The sequence below is a fragment of the Heteronotia binoei genome, chromosome 10, assembly GCF_032191835.1.
Source record: "Heteronotia binoei isolate CCM8104 ecotype False Entrance Well chromosome 10, APGP_CSIRO_Hbin_v1, whole genome shotgun sequence".
NCBI classification, from domain to species: domain Eukaryota; kingdom Metazoa; phylum Chordata; class Lepidosauria; order Squamata; family Gekkonidae; genus Heteronotia; species Heteronotia binoei.
Window position 1 is genome coordinate 8,226,055 of NC_083232.1, and position 19,513 is coordinate 8,245,567.

General features: G+C 48.6%; 1 protein-coding gene across 1 annotated transcript in view; it reads left to right on the forward strand.

Moving 5' to 3' along the window:
* Positions 1-19,513, forward strand: part of CCDC13 (coiled-coil domain containing 13) — a 52,044-nt gene that overhangs the window by 31,861 nt on the left and 670 nt on the right. Inside the window, exons 10-14 of the mRNA XM_060248348.1 lie at positions 1,351-1,484; positions 6,319-6,393; positions 6,635-6,763; positions 9,330-9,484; positions 14,724-14,838. Of these exons, the coding sequence (XP_060104331.1) occupies positions 1,351-1,484; positions 6,319-6,393; positions 6,635-6,763; positions 9,330-9,484; positions 14,724-14,838 (608 nt within the window). The remainder of the gene's footprint in view (positions 1-1,350; positions 1,485-6,318; positions 6,394-6,634; positions 6,764-9,329; positions 9,485-14,723; positions 14,839-19,513) is intronic.

Consider the following 19,513-nt stretch of genomic DNA (forward strand, 5'->3'; position numbering starts at 1 on the left):
GGACCTCCTGACGGCACCTGGGTTTTGGCCACCATGTGACACAGAGTGTTGGACTGGATGGGCCACTGGCCTGATCCAACATGGCTTCTCTTATGTTCTTCTGTGACACAGAGTGTTGGACTGGATGGGCCACTGGCCTGATCCAACATGGCTTCTCTTATGTTCTTCTGTGACACAGAGTGTTGGACTGGATGGGCCACTGGCCTGATCCAACATGGCTTCTCTTATGTTCTTATGTGACACAGAGTGTTGGACTGGATGGGCCACTGGCCTGATCCATCATGACTTCTCTTCTGTTCTTATGTGACACAGAGTGTTGGACTGGATGGGCCATTGGCCTGATCCAACATGGCTTCTCTTATGTTCCTAGTTCTGGGGCAGTGATGCTCTGTATTATTGGTGCTTGGGGGACACAGTGGGAGGGCTTCTAGTGTTCTGGCCCCACTGGGGACCTCCTGATGGCACCTGGTTGTTTTGGCCACTGTGTGACACAGAGTGTTGGACTGGATGGGCCATTGGCCTGATCCAACATGGCTTCTCTTATGTTCTTATGTCTGGGCAGTGATGCTCTGTATTCTTGGTGCTTGGGAGGGGTAACAGTGGGAGGGCTTCTAGTGTCCTGGCTCCACTGTTGGACCTCCAGGTGGCACCTGGTTTTTTGGCCACTGTGTGACACAGAGTGTTGGACTGAATGGGCCATTGGCCTGATCCAACATGGCTTCTCTTATGTTCTTATGTCTGGGCAGTGATGCTCTGTATTCTTGGTGCTGGGGGGGGGGGGCGGTCAACAGTGGGAGATCTTGGAGTTCTGGCCCTGCTGGCGGACCTCCTAATGACACCTGGGTTTTGGCCACTGTACGACACAGAGTGTCGGACTAGAGAGCCCTTGGCCCGATCCAACATGGCTCCTCTTTTGTTCTTAATTCATCAGCTGCCTCAACAGCTCTTGTAAGGGCAGAAAGGCTGGATATACATTTCGTTGATAAACGTGTGCAGATGTTATCCATCATCCCAGTGCTCTTTGTCCACGGAGCTTCAGGCTGCAGGTCTAGTTTAGCAGGATAGTCGGAGAGACTGGCCCAGCAAGATTATTGGCCTCTTAACCTGGGAGCTGCTCCCAGATCCCTCCCAGATCCCTTCTTTCTCGCTTTGTCCTCTCCCTCACTGCACATGGCCTTCCATGGAGACACACGTCTCCGCAGGTCTCTCCTGTAGAGACAGTGCCCTCATATTTCTGTTGTTGAGTCCGGTTGTTGGTTGCTACGGCATTTTGTCGCTAATGCAACGACGATGGATGGATTGACTGGTATCCCCACACTTAGCACTCTAATTTGGTCGATGTTTTACAAGCAGCAGCGTCTTCATCGATCGGAGGAAGGCGGATCAGATTCCGCTTCGACTCTGTCTGCAGAGTCTTTGGAAGAAGAGAATTGCACGTCAGCGTCCAGGAAGGGGGATCGCGTTGGCAGGAACACCTCCACGAGGTAAGAGAGGGCTGTGCGTGTTCTCTTTTCGTTTTCAACCCTTATTAAAGAGCCGCCTTCCCCTGTCATCTACGCCTTCCCCCCAGCAAGCTGGAGGCTCATTTGACCGACCTCAGAAGGATGGAAGGCTGAGTCGACCTGGAGCCGGCTACCTGAACTAGCTTCCGCCGGAATCGAACTCAGGTCATGAGCAGAGGGCTCCGACTGCAGCACTGCAGCTTTACCACTCTGCACCACGGGGCTGTGATTATATTAGAGGAAAGGAAAGGTCCCCTGTGCAAGCGCCAGTCGTTTCTGACTCTGGGGTGACGTTGCTTTCACATTTTCACGGCAGACTTTTTATGGGGTGGTTTGCCATTGCCTCCCCCAGTCATCTGAACTTTCCCCCCAGCAAGCGGGGGACTCATTTGACCGACCTCGGAAGGATGGAAGGCTGAGTCGACCTGCTTCCACTGAGATCAAACTCAGGTCGTGAGCAGAGGGCTCCAACTGCAGTACTGCAGCTTTACCGCTCTGTGTCACGGGGCTCTTCAAAAAGGTCAAGGTAGTCCCCTGTGCAAGCGCCGGTCGTTTCCGACTCTGGGGTGACGTCGCGTCACGACGTTTTCACGGCAGACTTTTTCACGGGGCGGTTTGCCACTGCCTTCGCCAGTCCTCTACACTTTCCCCGCAGCAAGCTGGGGACTCCTTTGACCGACCTCGGAAGGATGGAAGGCTGAGTCAGCCTTGAGCCGGCTACCTGGACCCAGCTTCCGCTGGGATCGAACTCAGGTCGTGAGTGGAGCTAGGACTGCAGCTTTACTTCGCTGCGCCACGGGGCTCCCTGTGTTACATGTTGCCCCAGGCCTAATGCACTGCTTTATGCACCCTCCTGAAAGATCAGCCATAAAACTCGCCTTCTGATCGCTCCAATGCAAAAAGCCTGTGCGTTGAAACTATCATCCCTCCAAACCGAAGAGCGGCGTATCTAACTGGGAGAAATCGGTTTCAGTCCACATATCTCAAAAATTACTCCCTAAGCTACCGGCTGGAATGGCCCAGAGCCTTGTGTTAGAAACCTCTCGGAGTCACAATTTACTATGCTTGATGCTGGAAGGTGGAGGGACGGTGGCTCAGTGGTAGAGCATATGCTTGGGAAGCAGAAGGTCCCAGGTTCAATCCCCGGCATCTCCAACTAAAAAGGGTCCAGGCAAGTAGGTGTGAAAAACCTCAGCTAGAGACCCTGGAGAGCCATGAATGGGGCTGTGGCTCAGTGGTAGAGCATCTGCTTGGTAAGCAGAAGGTCCCAGGTTCAATCCCCGGCATCTCCAAAAAAGGGTCCAGGCAAGTAGGTGTGAAAAACAGCTTGAGACCCTGAAAAGCCATGAATGGGACTGTGGCTCAGTGGTAGAGCATCTGCTTGGAAAGCAGAAGGTCCCAGGTTCAATCCCCGGCATCTCCAAAAAAAGGATCCAGGAAAGTAGGTGTGAAAAACCTCAGCTTGAGACCCTGGAGAGCCACTGCCAGTCTGAGTAGACAATACTGACTTTGATGGACTAAGGGTCTGATTCAGTATAAGGCAGCTTCATATGTAGGAGGGATGGTGGCTCAGTGGTAGAGTATCTGCTTGGTAAGCAGAAGGTCCCAGGTTCAATCCCCGCCATCTCCAACTAAAAAGGGTCCAGGCAAATAGGTGTGAAAAACCTCAGCTTGAGACCCTGGAGAGCCGCTGCCAGTCTGAGAAGACAAGACTGACTTTGATGGACTGAGAGTCTGATTCAGTATAAGGCAGCTTCATATGTTCATATATGCTAGAAAAATCTCTCGGCTTGGCTTCGCAAACGAAGATTTAAGAAGGGTGCAATAGTCCACGTCTGCTGCAGGCTCGCTGGTGGCTAGAAAAATACAGACTGATAAAACATCACCTCCGAGCAACGTTCCTTCTAAGCTGTAGAGTAGCTTGTTCAGGGGTGATAAGACACTCTTGAACGCTTGATCGTGTTTGTTCTGGGATTCAAAGAGGGCCATTCAAGCACAGGGCACTGGGATATTCAATGCAGAGCTCTCCTTTCTTAAGTCGAAAAATATGCTCTGGCCGCAAATGATTCGCTGCTATTCCATCCTAGAAGAAGAGCATCAGATGGGTAGAGATCACAGAGTCCCTTGGGGTCAAGGGGATGTTTCTTTCAAGCTCTAAAATATTCAGTTCAGACAAACTGTGCTTGGCCAAAGCGAATCTTCAGTCAGGCAGCCCACCCAGAAAGATTCTTGTGTTTTTTTGGGTTCTTTAAATTTGATTTATACCCCGCACCCTCTCTCCACAAAGCAATCTGGGCGGCTTCAACATTTCAAAATTTTCTATCTCTGCTGTCATAACTGAAATAACTTGTCTGGATTCAGGTAGCCAGCCCAAGGTTGACTCAGCCTTCCAACCTTCCGAGGTCGGTAAAATGAGTACCCAGCTTGCTGAGGGGAAAGGGTAAAAAGAATGGGGAAGGCAAGGGCAAACCACCCCGTAAAAAGTCTGCCACGAAAGCGTTGTGAAAGCAACGTCACCCCAGAGTCGGAAACGACTGGTGCTTGCACAGGGGACCTTTCCTTTTCTCTACAGAAAAACCGGTTCGGGTCTCAGCGAACGTTTCGAGTTTCACATAAAACCTGCTCGCTTGGAAGAAGGGGCGGGTGGGGCCTTTGCTCAGGAAGGCTTCTGATTGGCCACTGGAGAGCTGATCGGTTGTGCAAAACGTTTCATAGGCAGCTGCCACCCCCACAGCACAAAGACCTTCACTGTGTGGCTGTGTGGTTGCCCCCAGGCTCATTGTGTAGAAAAATAGGTGGCAGAGCTCATTAGCATAACTCATTAGCATAGGCAGCCCCCGCCCCCCCAGCCAAAAGCAACCTGTTGCAAGGAAGAAGAGCCCCGTACGAGCGAGGCCTAGAGATCTCGCTTGCCTGGGGCTCTCCTGAGCCACACACACACACACCAGTCAAAAGGCCAGCAAGCTACCCATCGCCCAAAATCACATAAGTCGTGGTGCAGGCTTCTCCAGGGGTTAATGAAGGCTGCTGGGGGCGTGGCAACTGGGGAGGGACCATGGCTCAGTGGTAGAGCATCTGCTTGGTAAGCAGGAGGTCCCAAGTTCAATCCCCGGCATCTCCAACTAAAAAGGGTCCAGGCGAGTAGGCGTGAAAAACCTCAGCTTGAGACCCTGGAGAGCCATGAATGGGGCTGTGGCTCAGTGGTAGAGCATCTGCTTGGGAAGCAGGAGGTCCCAAGTTCAATCCCCGGCATCTCCAACTAAAAAGGGTCCAGGCAAGTAGGCGTGAAAAACCTCAGCTTGAGACCCTGAAGAGCCATGAATGGGGCTGTGGTTCAGTGGTAGAGCATCTGCTTGGAAAGCAGAAGGTCCCAGGTTCAATCCCCGGCATCTCCAACTAAAAAGGGTCCCGGCAAATAGGTGTGAAAAACCTCAGCTTGAGACTCTGGAGAGCCACTGCTGGTCAGGGGAGGGATGGTGGCTCAGTGGTAGAGCATCTGCTTGGTAAGCAGGAGGTCCCAAGTTCAATCCCCGGCACCTCCAACTAAAAGAGGTCCAGGCAAATTGGCATGAAAAACCTCAGCTTGAGACCCTGGAGAGCCGCTGCCAGTCTGAGTAGACAATACTGACTTTGATGGACCAAAGAGGGTCTGATTCAGTAGAAGGCAGCTTCATAGGTTCATATGTTCAAAGCCCCTGGTGGCTGGCTGGCTGGCTGGCTGCCTGCTATTCCAGGGATTGTTATGCAGCTGCCCCTACTATGCAACGGACAAGGTAGGTGGGGAGGAAGAAGGGGAACGCTCAGAAAGGCTCAGGAGCTGCGTTCCTGTGAGCTCCTGATGAATCTGAGGCCTGGTTTCAGAATTCCAAATGAGCCCACAGGCTCACCAAGGTTGGGTACCCCTGCCATAGGGTAGCATGCACAGATGTTGGAAGGTGGGCAGATTACATCTAGAGCTGCTTACAGAAACATCCAGCGGGCTTAGAATCCTAGAGTTGGAAGGGACCTCCAGGGTCATCTAGTCCAACCCCCTGCACAATGCAGGAAACATACAAACACCTCCCCCAAAATTCACAGGATCTTCATTGCTGTCAGATGGCCATCTAGCCTCTGTTGAAAAACCTCCAAGGAAGGAGAGCCCACCACCTCCCGAGGAAGCCTGTTCCACTGAGGAATCGCTCTAACAGTCAGGAAGTTCTTCCGAATGTTGCACCGGAAACTCTTTTGATTTAATTTCAACCCATTGGTTCTGGTCCTACCTTTTGGGGCCACAGAAAACAATTCCACACCATCCTCTAGATGAAAACAATTCCACACCATCCTCTAGATCACCATCCTCAGGTACTTGAAGATGGTGATCCTATCACCTCTCAGCCGCCGCCTCTCCAGGCTAAACATGCCCAGCTCCTTCAACCTTTCCTCATAGCACTTGGTCTCTGGACCCCTCACCATCTTCCTCGCCCTCCTCTGGACCCATTCCAGCTTGTCTATATCCTTCTTAAAATGTGGTGCCCAAAACTGGACACAATACTCCAGGTGAGGTCTTACCAGAGCAGAGCAAAGCGATACCATCACATCACGTGATCTGGACATTATGCTTCTATTGATGCAGCCCAAAATTATATTTGCCTTTTTAGCCACCGCATCACACTGTTGACTCATGTTCAGCGTATGATCCACTAAGACCCCTAGATCCTTTTCGCACAGACTGCTGCTAAGACAAGTCTCCCCCATCCTATAACCATGCATTGGATTTTCCCTACCTAAATGCAGAACTTGACGTTTATCCCTGTTAAAATTCATTGCTCCATTTCAGGATCACGTCTAACATGGGGCACACCCTGGTGGAATCTGCTGAAACGTCGATTCCAGCCACTGACTCTTCCGGCAGGTATGTGCAAAGACCCCTACGGGCATCCCTGCAGCTGAAACTTTATAGATCTATAGAGCACTGCAGAGATAGAAAAAGTACGGAGTAGGGCATCCAAGATGATCTGGGGGTTGGGGCATCTTCCTTACGAGAAGGGCTGAAGAGTCTTTGGACCAGTGCTGGACAAGGGGCATAAAAATGCCTGAAATAAAACCCAGCCACTGAAATTCAGCCTGGTCCCTTCACTTTCTGTCAATCTTAGGCCTGTCGAGACCAATGACTTGGAGGCGAAAGACTGGAAGGTCCAGATCGCAGAGTACAAAGCTCTCTGTCTAGCCGCCGAACTAGAGAGGGACAAGCTGGTCCAGTTGGTCGGAGTCCTTCAGAAAAGGTGAGAGACGGTTCTTGAGAGTTGGACTTAACAGCATGCTGGGAACGGCCTCTGCTTTCTCCTTTACGAAGTGGCTTGCGCCTTTTGCCAGCCGCTGCTGTTTTGTTGCAGTAGTCTGCATAGCCTGTGTTTGTCAGATCTCAGAAGCTCATCTGGGTCAGCCATGGGTAGTTCTTGGATGGGAGACCACCAAGGAAGACAAGCGTGGCTACGCAGAGGGGGTGAAATGGCAAACTGCCTCTGCTCATCTCTTGCCTGGGTTGCCCCATGAATGGGATCCCCACGTGTCAGTTTCAGTTTGATGGTTACTTCCTCTTCCTTCTTCCTCCTCTTCCTCTTTCCCTTCTTTCTTTTCCTCTTCTTTTTCTCCACCTCCTTTCCCCTTCTTTCTCTTCTTTTTCTTTCTCCTCTTACTTTTCCTCTTCTTCCTTTTCCTCTTTTTTCTCCATCTCCTTCCTCCTTCTTTCTCTTCATTTTCTTTCTCCTCTTCCTCTTTCCCTTCTTCCTTTCCCTCTTCTTTTTCTCCACCTTCTTCCTCTTCTTTTTCTTTCTCCTCCTCTTTCCCTTCTTCCTTTTCCTCTTCTTTTTCTCCACCTTTTCCCTCTTCTTTTGCTTTCTCCTCCTCCTTTTTCTTTCTCCTCCCGTCTCCCTTTTCCTCTTCTTTTTCTCCACCTTTTCCCTCTTCTTTTGCTTTCTCCTCCTCCTTTTTCTTTCTCCTCCCGTCTCCCTTTTCCTCTTCTTTTTCTCCACCTCCTTCCCCCTTCTTCCTATTCTTTTTTCTCCTCTTCCTCTTTCCCTTCTTCCTTTTCCTCTTCTTTTTCTCCACCTCCTTTCCCCTTCTTCCTCTTCTTTTTCTTTCTCCTCCTCTTTCCCTTCTTCCTTTTCCTCTTCTTTTTCTCCACCTCCTTTCCCCTTCGTCCTCTTCTTTTTCTTTCTCCTCTTCCTTTTCCTCGTCTTCATTTTCTTCTTTTTTCTCCACCTCCTTCTTCCTTCTTTCTCTTCTTTTTCTTTCTCCTCTTCCTTTTCCTCGTCTTCATTTTCTTCTTTTTTCTCCACCTCCTTCTTCCTTCTTTCTCTTCTTTTTCTTTCTCCTCTTCCTCTTTCCCTTCTTCCTTTTCCTCTTCTTTTTCTCCACCTCCTTCCCCCTTCTTCCTATTCCTTTTTCTCCTCTTCCTCTTTCTCCTCTTCCTTTTCCTCTCTTTTTTCTCTTCCTTCTCTTTCTCTTGTCACACTGTATGGGGACCAGGGAGTGCCTTCTACTGGCTACCACCACTCTGGTAAGGGTCTGTCCGGGAAGGCCCAGAGCAGCCACCCCATTCCTTTGTCTTTCTTCTTAACACTTTCTATCCATGACCGAAGAGACATGAGGACCCAGGCAGCATAACAAGAATAAGATTATTGTAAGTGCTCAAAATGAACAATACTCACCTGGAGTCTTGTGTTCCGTTTGGGGCGCCACATTTGAAGAAGGATCTGGACAAGCTGGAACGGGTCCAGAGGAGGGCGATGAAGATGGTGAGGGGTCTGGAGACCAAGTCCTATGAGGAAAGGGATTCAAACCTGGTTCTCCGAGATTAGAGTCCGTACACTTAACCACTACACCAAACTGGCTCTCCAAGGAAGGAGAGCCCGCCACCTCCAGAGGAAGCCTGTTCCACTGAGGAACCGCTCTAACGGTCTGGAAGTTCTTCCTAATGTTGAGCCGGAAACGCTTTTGATTTAATTTCAACTCATTGGTTCTGGTCCTACCTTCTGGGGCCACAGAAAACAATTCTGCACCATCCTCTAGATGACAGCCCTTCAAGTACTTGAAGATGGTGATCCTATCACCTCTCAGCCGCCGCCTCTCTAGGCTAAACATCCTCAGCTCCTTCAACCTTTTCTCATAGGACTTGGTCTCCAGACCCCTCACCATCTTCGTCGCCCTCCTCTAGTTATTCAAGTATATTCAGTTCACAGTCAGGCTGCAGTCAAAGGAAGAAGAAGACTGCAGATTTATACCCCGGCCTTCTCTCTGAATCAGAAACTCAGAGCAGCTCACAATTTCCTACAGCTTCTCCCCACACAACAGACACCCTGTGAGGTGGGTTGGGGCTCATAGCAGCTGCCCTTTCAAGGACAACTCCTATGAAAATTATGGCTGACCCAAGGCCATTCCAGAAGCTGCAAGTGGAGGAGTGGGGAATCAAACCCAGTTCTCCCAGATAAGAGTCCAACACACTTAACCACTACACCAAACTGGCTCTCCACCCAAACTGGCTCTCCGTAGTTTCTTTAAAGATTAACCATTGTCAAAGATCACCAAACTGGCTCTCTATTAGAGCTATGGCTGACCCAAGGCCATCCCAGCAGCTGCAAGTGGAGGAGTGGGGAATCAAACCTGGTTCTCCCAGGTTAGAGTCTGCACACTTAACCGATACACCAAACCGGCTTTACTTCCTGAAAGTGAAGAATGAACGCTAGATGCCTATCGTTACTGGGGGAGGCATCTTCAGAACAGAAAGCAGCTGTTTCATTACCGCAGTGGCCTTTGAGAAGGATTCTGTCCACCTCTCTTGACCCGCAGGGTGGACGACAGCAGCGCGAGGGTCTGGGCGGCCGAGAAGCAGCTTCAAGAGCAGCAGCGTAAGAGCATTGCCCTCGAGCAGCAGCTGGAGAAACTGCGAGCGGAAGCCGGGAAGAACAGCGTCGTGTCCAAGGCCCCCTTCAAGGGCAAAGCGGGTGAGGTGGCGGAAGGCGTTGCGCCCTGCGTGGGGCATTTACTGTGTGGGGCATGAACTGGGGTTCACGGTTGATGGGAGAGTTCTTGCCCGCTGTAAGTCACAAAAGCCATTGCAAAGCCAGGCCTGGAGGAGCTCAGAGACCAGACAGATCTTTATTGGCATTGATATAAGGGTACAGTATACTTTAAAAACCAACAATAACACCCTGGGATATAATAAAACCTTAAAAAAAAACAAACCAGCAAAAGTTAAATGACATAAAACAGCTGTGGGCTATGCATGGGAGGGACGGTGGCTCAGCGGTAGAGCATCTGCTTGGGAAGCAGGAGGTCCCAGGTTCAATCCCCAGCATCTCCAACTAAAAGGGTCCAGGCAAATAGGCGTGAAAAACCTCAGCTTGAGACCCTGGAGAGCCATGAATGGGGCTGTGGCTCAGTGACAGAGCATCTGCTTGGGAAGCAGAAGGTCCCAGGTTCAATCCCCGGCATCTCCACTAAAAAAGGGTCCAGGCAAATAGGTGTGAAAAACCTCAGCTTGAGACCCTGGAGAGCCATGAATGGGGCTGTGGCTCAGTGGTAGAGCATCTGCTTGGTAAGCAGAAGGTCCCAGGTTCAATCCCCGGCATCTCCAACTAAAAAGGGTCCAGGCAAATAGGTGTGAAAAACCTCAGCTGGAGACCCTGGAAAGCCATGAATGGGGCTGTGGCTCAGTGGTAGAGCATCTGCTTGGTAAGCAGAAGGTCCCAGGTTCAATCCCCGGCATCTCCAACTAAAAAGGGTCCAGGCAAATAGGTGTGAAAAACCTCAGCTGGAGACCCTGGAAAGCCATGAATGGGGCTGTGGCTCAGTGGTAGAGCATCTGCTTGGGAAGCAGAAGGTCCCAGGTTCAATCCCCGGCATCTCCAACTAAAAAGGGTGCAGGCAAATAGGCGTGAAAAACCTCAGCTTGAGACCCTGGAGAGCCATGAATGGGGCTGTGGCTCAGTGGTAGAGCATCGGTTTGGGAAGCAGAAGGTCCCAGGTTCAATCCCTGGCATCTCCAACTAAAAAGGGTGCAGGCAAATAGGCGTGAAAAACCTCAGCTTGAGACCCTGGAGAGCCATGAATGGGTCTGTGGCTCAGTGGTAGAGCATCGGCTTGGGAAGCAGAAGGTCCCAGGTTCAATCCCTGGCATCTCCAACTAAAAAGGGTGCAGGCAAATAGGCGTGAAAAACCTCAGCTTGAGACCCTGGAGAGCCATGAATGGGGCTGTGGCTCAGTGGTAGAGCATCGGCTTGGGAAGCAGAAGGTCCCAGGTTCAATCCCTGGCATCTCCAACTAAAAAGGGTGCAGGCAAATAGGCGTGAAAAACCTCAGCTTGAGACCCTGGAGAGCCATGAATGGGGCTGTGGCTCAGTGGTAGAGCATCTGCTTGGGAAGCAGAAGGTCCCAGGTTCAATTCCCGGCATCTCCAAAAAAGGGTCCAGGCAAATAGGTGTGAAAAACCTCAGCTGGAGACCCTGGAGAGCCATGAATGGGGCTGTGGCTCAGTGGTAGAGCATCTGCTTGGGAAGCAGGAGGTCCCAGGTTCAATCCCTGGCATCTCCAACTAAAAAGGGTACAGGCAAATAGGCGTGAAAAACCTCAGCTTGAGACCCTGGAGAGCCATGAATGGGGCTGTGGCTCAGTGGTAGAGCATCGGCTTGGGAAGCAGAAGGTCCCAGGTTCAATCCCTGGCATCTCCAACTAAAAAGGGTGCAGGCAAATAGGCGTGAAAAACCTCAGCTTGAGACCCTGGAGAGCCATGAATGGGGCTGTGGCTCAGTGGTAGAGCATCTGCTTGGGAAGCAGAAGGTCCCAGGTTCAATCCCCGGCATCTCCAAAAAAGGGTCCAGGCAAATAGGTGTGAAAAACCTCAGCTGGAGACCCTGGAGAGCCATGAATGGGGCTGTGGCTCAGTGACAGAGCATCTGCTTGGGAAGCAGAAGGTCCCAGGTTCAATCCCCGGCATCTCCAAAAAAGGGTCCAGGCAAATAGGTGTGAAAAACCTCCGCTTGAGACCCTGGAGAGCCGCTGCCAGTCTGAGAAGACAATACTGACTTTGATGGACCGAGGGTCTGATTCAGTATAAGGCAGCTTCATATGTTCATATGTTCATGAGTAAAAGCCTCTCTGATTTGGATCGCAACCTGTAAAAAGCAAGCAACGTGAGTAATGACAAAATTGTGTTTCCCGTGGAGTAAAAAGCAAACCTTGGCATTGACAGAGAGGCTTTGATGGTCAAAGAGCAGAGCATCTAGGTATCTTGCTTGTGGACTGCTATAGAAAGGGCAGTCCAGAAGAACACGAGAGACCGTTTCGATGACTCCTTGGCTACAAGGGCATCGTCTAAGATTGCGGGGGATTCTGTGGTATCTTCTGGAGAGGATGGCCGATGGTAGTGCATTAAATCTGGCCAGCATGAATGCTCTTCTTTGGTGAGGATCAGTTAAAAAGAGGAAATAAGAAGCTAAAAACCCAGGAGTCTGGGATAAACCCAGATAGCTTGGGGAGCAGACAGCTGGCCCCAGAGCTGCTTCCACACCGACTAATGTTCCTGCTATTCATTCTGGACATACGAGAACCTAGAGAGTTTGTGCATTGAATGACCCTTCCTACAGCAGGAAGTGTTGGCGGCTGCAAGCCTAGCCAGCTTCAAGAGGGGATTGGGTCAACATATGGAGCAGAGGGCCATCAGTGGCTCTTAGCCACAAGGTATAGATGGAAGCCCTATGCTGCAGAGGAGTAAAGCTGCAGTAGCTTGGAGAAACGTCAACTGCGGGGTGACATGATAGAGGTTTGCAGGATTATGCATGGGATGGAGAAAGTAGAGAAAGAAGTCCTTTTCTCCCTTTCTCACAATACAAGAACTCGTGGGCATTCGATGAAATTGCTGAGCAGTTGGGTTAGAACGGATAAAAGGAAGTCCTTCACCCAAAGAGTGATTAACACGTGGGACTCACTGCCACAAGAGGTGGTGGCGACTACAAGCATAGCCAGCTTCAAGAAGGGATTGGATAAAAATATGGAGCAGAGGTCCATCAGTGGCTATTAGTATATATATTTTGGCCACTGTGTGACACAGAGTGTTGGACTGGATGGGCCATTGGCCTGATCCAACATGGCTTCTCTTATGTTCTTATGTACTGCAGTCTGAGCTCTCTGTCTACGACCTGAGTTTGGTCCCAGCGGAAGCTGGGTTCAGGTAGCCGGCTCAAGGTTGACTCAGCCTTCCATCCTTCCGAGGTCAGTAAAACGAGTACCCAGCTTGCTGGGGAAGGCAATGGCAACCCCCCCTGTAAAAAGTCTGCTGTGAAAACATGAAAGCAATGTCACCCCAGAATCGGAAATGACTGATGCTTGCACAGGGGACTACCTTTACCTTTATAGATGGAACACTCTGTCTGAGGCAGTGATTCTTTGTATTCTTGGTGCTTGGGGGGCACCAGTGGGAGGGCTTCTGGAATCCTGGCCCTGCTGGTGGACCTCCTGATGGCACCTGGGTTTTTTGGCCACTGTGTGACACAGAGTGTTGGACTGAATGGGCCATTGGCCTGATCCAACATGGCCTCTCTTATGTTCACTTCACTACCTGAAGGAGTCTCAGAGCAGTTTTCAATCGCCTTTCCCTTCCCCTCCCCACAAACTGTGAGGTAGGTGGGGCTGAGAGAGCTCTCCCACAACTTCTCTTGAGAGGAACAGCGCTCTGGGGAACTTGTGACAGACCCAAGGTCACTCCAGCAGCAGCAGCTGCATGTGGAGGAGTGGGGAATCAAACCCGGTTCTCCCAGATAAGAGTCCACACACTTAACAACTACACAAAACTGGCCCTTGTAAAAATACATAAAACCGTAAAACAGTTTTATGTATTTGTATACATATTTATGTCATTACTAGTGTACCTTTCTTATTTCAACACAAAACGGATTTCAAACAATGAGTCAATACAGTTGATAGGATGGAGATATTCAATAAATATGATAGAATTAGGTTAGTAGAGCCAATCATAAATCTAAAAACACAACTGGAGCAAAGCATCAGTTTTAACATGATAGATACAGAAATTACATAGTAGGATCCTAATTTCAGTAAGCTAAACATGGTAGTATAGACCACAGTCTCTGATAATTCATCTAAATAACTTTGCGAATCATGTAGTACAGTGCAACTCTATTGCCTCCATAGACAAGCTCTCTCAAATAATTCAGTTTTTCATAGTTTCCGGAAAGCCACGGAAGTGGGATCCTTCCTGACCTCTGTAGGCAGGCCATTCCATAAGACGGGGGCCACCACGGAGAAGACACGTAATAACGTAAGAACATGAGAAGCCATGTTGGATCAGGCCAATGGCCCATCCAGTCCAACACTCTGTGACACATAAGAGAAGCCATGTTGGATCAGGCCAATGGCCCATCCAGTCCAACACTCTATGTCACATAAGAAAAGCCACGTTGGATCAGGCCAATGGCCCATCCAGTCCAACACTCTGTGACACATAAGAGAAGCCATGTTGGATCAGGCCAATGGCTCATCCAGTCCAACACTCTGTGACACACAGTGGCCAAAAAGACCCAGGTGCCATCAGGAGGTCCACCAGTGGGGCCAGGACACTAGAAGCCCTCCCACTGTGCCCTCCCCAAGCACCAAGGATACAGAGCATCACTGCCCCAGACAGAGAGTTCCAACAATACGCTGTGGTAGGAGCCACTGATGGACCTCTGCTTCATATGCTTATCCAATCCCCTCTTGAAGCTGGCTATGCTTGTAGCTGCCACCACCTCCTGTGGCAGTGAATTCCACGTGTTAATCACCCCTTGGGTGAAGAAGGACTTCCTTTTATCCGTTCTAACCCGACTGCTCAGCAATTCCATTGAATGTCCACGAGTTCTCGTATTGTGAGAAAGGGAGAAAAGGACTTCTTTCTCTACCTTCTCTATCCTGTGCTTAATCTTCTAAACCTCTATCATGTCACCCCTTAGTCGATGTTTCTCCATGTATAGGGACAGTTTTACCCAGTTGTAGGTTGCCACCTGCAGAAGATGGTGCCAAGGGAGAGAGGCAGAGTCGCAGATAAAGTCTTTTGCTTCATCTGCTATCCGACATCCTTTTAATTGACTGCTTGCTACATGTGATACGCCACTGTTGAGCTGCAGCCCCTTAGACGTTAGAGCCACAGCATGGGCCAACCGTTCTATTTCACAGCATCCTCTGCATCAACAGGTCAGTCCAACAGCAGCACCAGGCTCAGCTGGAGCGCAAGTGAGAAGAAAGATCCTCCATCTGCTGAACTCACGGAAGTGCCCTTGGAGTCCCAAATAGAAGACCTGTCTGCAAGGTAGGAATATTAAGAACCTCAGAAGAGCCCTGCTGGATCAGACCAGGAAGGGTCCATCTAGTCCAGCATCCTGTCTCACACATTGGCCAACCAGTTCCACTGGAGGGCCAGCAACAGGGCACAGGGTTTTTACCAAGATCAAACAGGGTTTTTACCAAGAAGATATCTCCGAACAAACACCAGGTTGATATTTGATTTTTTAGAATACTTTGAGGTCAATAGGGACAAACAATTAGCACTTTTATTTTTAGACGCGGAGAAAGCATTTGACAATCTGGATTGGGATTTTATGTTAGATCTTTTCGATAAATATGATTTTGGTGAAAAATTTGTAAATAGTATCCGGGCTATATATGATAAACAATACGCAAAGTTTATAATTAATGGAGATTTGACTGAAGAAATTTGTATCAGTAAGGGTACAAGGCAAGGTTGTCCCCTGTCCCCTTTATTATTTATTTTTACTCTGGAGTTGTTTATGGAGACAATCAGGACTGATAGTAGAGTTGAGGGTATAAAAGTTAAAGGTCAAAATTACAAGATGTTAGCATATGCAGATGATATGGTCCTGGTCCTTCAAAACCCATTGGACTCAATTGATGTAGTTTTGGACCATTTAGCAGATTATAGGAGAGTTGCCGGGTTGAAGATTAACATAGACAAGTCAAAAATGTTAACCAAAAACATGTCTGGACAAGTAATATCAGAACCCGAAAGGAAATCGGGATTTCAAAGGGCTAGGAAAATAAAATATCTGGGATTAGTAATATCCGAAAAATGTAGCACTATATATGAAGATAATTACGTGCCTGTACTGAAGGAAATAGCGTCCTCCTTTAAAAAATGGGAAAATCTGAAATTATCATTTATGGGGAGAGTATCTTTGCTTAAAATGGTTATTCTTCCTAAAGTTTTATTTCTGTTTCAGACAGCAGGGTTTGTTGTAAAAGATTCGTTTTTTGTAGACCTTAACCAGCTTTCGAAAAAATTTATATGGCAGGGGAAAAAACCAAGAATTAGTTGGAAAATTCTTACAGATAGAAAAGAAAATGGAGGTCTTGGTCTTCCTGATTATGAGATATATCATACTGCTTGTTTAATTTTATGGCTCAAAGATTGGATTATGTTAGAAGATTTCCGACTTCTTGCGATAGAAGGCTCGGATCTACAAGCTGGATGGCATGCCAATATGTGGTACATTCAAAAACCTCAAAAGTATTTCAAAAACCATCTTATTCGCAAATCTTTATTACAAGTCTGGACAAAAATAAGGAGGAAAATATATAACAAAACACCTAGGTGGCTGTCCCCTGTGGAGGCTTCAAAACGACCCCAATCGCAGCCCTTAGAGACGATAATAAGATACAAAGACCTATTAGATGAAAATGATAAATTAAAACAGAAGGAGGACATAGAAGCAAGAGGAATTTTAATAGACTGGTGGACAATGACGCAAATCATAGCTAAATATAATAAAGACAAGACACAAGGGTTTACAAGAGCAAATTTTGATTTTGATATATTATTAGCCACGAAAACTGATAAAATGATTAAGAAAGTTTACAATTATTTTTTACATATTAAATTGGAGGACGAAACTGTCAAAAATGTGATGCTCAAATGGGCTGAGAATTTGAAGATTACCATTACACTGGATCAATGGGAGACGCTTTGGAAGAACAATTATAAGATCATAAAACCGGTAAACCTTCGTGAAAACTTTTTGAAACTTTTTTATAGATGGCATATTACACCAGTTTTATTGAATAAAATTAATAAAGATATTCCACCTATCTGTTGGAAATGTAATACTAAAGCAGGAACCTATTTCCACTTATGGTGGTCTTGTAAAATGTCTAAAAAATATTGGCAGGGAATTCATAAAATTTTGGTTGAAATACTTAAGACTAATTTTGCCCTCAAACCAGAAATTATGTTGTTATCTTTAGTTAAAGAGGAGGTTCCACGTGAGGATGAATTTATTATGATATATATTATAACCGTGGCCAGAATTCTATTCGCCCAAAACTGGAAGTCTAAAACATTCCCTAAGAAGGAGGAAATTATCCAAAAAATTTTGAGGGTAGCTGAAATGGATATCCTAGCTAGTATGATGAAAGGAAATACGAAGGAAGAAGCAAAAAGAAGATGGGAAAAAATATATCTGTGGTTAGAAAATAATTAAACTTAAATGTTTATTTGTTATTTGTTATTAATCTATTTTTATTAGATAAAGAGATTCGGTGATAATGTGTAGCGGTACTGTTTCAATACCATGGGTTTCACCTCATTAGATTACATGATAGGTAATAGGATGCTGTTAATCCTATATAAAAATAATTATATATTTATTACCTGTGCACTAAGTGACTGAAATTACTTATTTGTTAACAATATGTTTGTATATAATTTATAAGCAATAAATTTATAAATACAAAAAAAAAAAAAAAAAAAAAAGGAGTCCCAAATAGAAGACCTGTCTGCAAGGTAGGAATATTAAGAACCTCAGAAGAGCCCTGCTGGATCAGACCAGGAAGGGTCCATCTAGTCCAGCATCCTGTCTCACACATTGGCCAACCAGTTCCACTGGAGGGCCAGCAACAGGGCACAGAGGCTGAGGCCTTCCTCTGAGAAGAACATCAGAAGAGCCCTGCTGGATCAGGCCAGTGAGGGTTCATCTAGTCCAGCCTCCTGTCTCACACAGTGGACAACCAGTTCCTCTGGAGGGCCAACAACAGGGCAGAGAGGCCGAGGCCTTCCCCTGAGAAGAACATTAGAGGAGCCCTGCTGGGTCAGACCAGTGAGGGTCCATCTAGTCCAGCCTCCTGTCTCACACAGTGGACAACCAGTTCCTCTGGAGGGCCAGCAACAGGGCAAAGAGGCTGAGACCTTCCCCTGACAAGGATATAGGAAGAGCCCTGCTGGATCAGACCAGTGAGGGTCCATCTAGCCCATCATCCCATCTGACCCAGCGACCAATCAGTTCCTCTGGAGGTACAGCAACAGGGCACAGAGGCCAAGGCCTTCCCCTGATGTTGTCTCTTGGCTCTGGGATTCAGAGGTTTATTGCCTCTGAAGGTGGAGGTTCCCCTCAATCAACATGGCCGGTAGCCATTGATAGACTTCTCCTCCAGGAATCTATTTAGTCACCTTTTCAAGCCGTTTATTCCCGTGGCCATCATGACATCCCCTGGCAGTGAATCCCCCATTCTAATCACTCTCTGTATAAAGTAGTATTTCTCCTTATCCATCCTGAATCTACTTACCATCAGCTTCACTGGATGCGTTCGAGTTCTAGTCTTTTGGGAGAGGGAGAAAAAGTTCCCTATGTCCACTGTCTCCACCCCATGTATAATTTTATAAACCTCTATTGTGTCCCCCCACCCCACCCCTTAGACATCTCTTTACTGAATTGAATTGTCCCAGACTCTTTAGCCTTTCCTCTAGGGAAAGTGGTCCAACCCCTGAATTGGTTGTCATCCTCTGTGCTTTTTCCAGCTCTGCAATATCCTTAGCCTCTTTGCCCTGTTGTTGGACCTCTGGAGGAACTGACTGGCCCCTGTGCGAGACGGGATGCTGGACTAGATGGACCCTCACTGGTCTGATCCAGCAGGGCTCTTCTGTTCTTCTCAGAGGAAGGCCTTGGGCTCTCTGCCCTATTGTTGGCCCTCTGGAGGAAATGGTTGGCCACTGTGTGAGACAGGATGTTGGACTAGATGGACCCTCCCTGGTCTGATCCAGCAGGGCTCTTCTGATGTTCTTCTCAGAGGAAGGCCTTGGCTCTCTGCCTTGTTGTTGGCCCTCTGGAGGAACTGGTTGGCCACTGTGTGAGACAGGATGTTGGACTAGATGGACCCTCCCTGGTCTGATCCAGCAGGGCTCTTCTGATGTTCTTCTCAGAGGAAGGCCTTGGGCTCTCTGCCCTGTTGTTGGCCCTCTGGAGGAACTGGTTGGCCACTGTGTGAGACAGGATGTTGGACTAGATGGGCCCTCACTGGTCTGATCCAGCAGGGCTCTTCTGATGTTCTTCTCAGGGGAAGGACTCAGCCTCTCTGCCCTGCTGTTGGCCCTCCAGAGGAACCAGTTGGCCACTATGTGAGACAGGATGCTGGTCTAGATGGTCCCTCACTGGTCTGATCCAGCAGAGCTCTTCTGATGTTCTTCTCAGGGGAAGGCCTCAGCCTCTCTGCCCTGTTGTTGGCCCTCTGGAGGAACTGGTTGGCCACTGTGTGAGACAGGAGGCTGGACTAAATGGACCCTCACTGGTCTGATCCAGCAGGGCTCTTCTGTTCTTCTCAGAGGAAGGCCTTGGGCTCTCTGCCCTGTTGTTGGCCCTCTGGAGGAACTGGTTGGCCACTGTGTGAGACAGGATGTTGGACTAGATGGACCCTCACTGGTCTGATCCAGCAGGGCTCTTCTGATGTTCTTCTCAGGGGAAGGCCTTGGCCTCTTTGCACTGTTGTTGGCCCTCCAGAGGAACCAGTTGGCCACTGTGTGAGACAGGATGCTGGAGTAGATGGACCCTCACTGGTCTGGTCCAGCAGGGCTCTTCCGATGTTCTTCTCAGGGAAAGGCCTTGGCCTCTTTGCCCCATTGTTGGCCCTCCAGAGGAACTGGCTGGCCACTGTGTGGGACTGGACTAGATGGACCACCGGTCTGATCCAGCAGGGCCTTT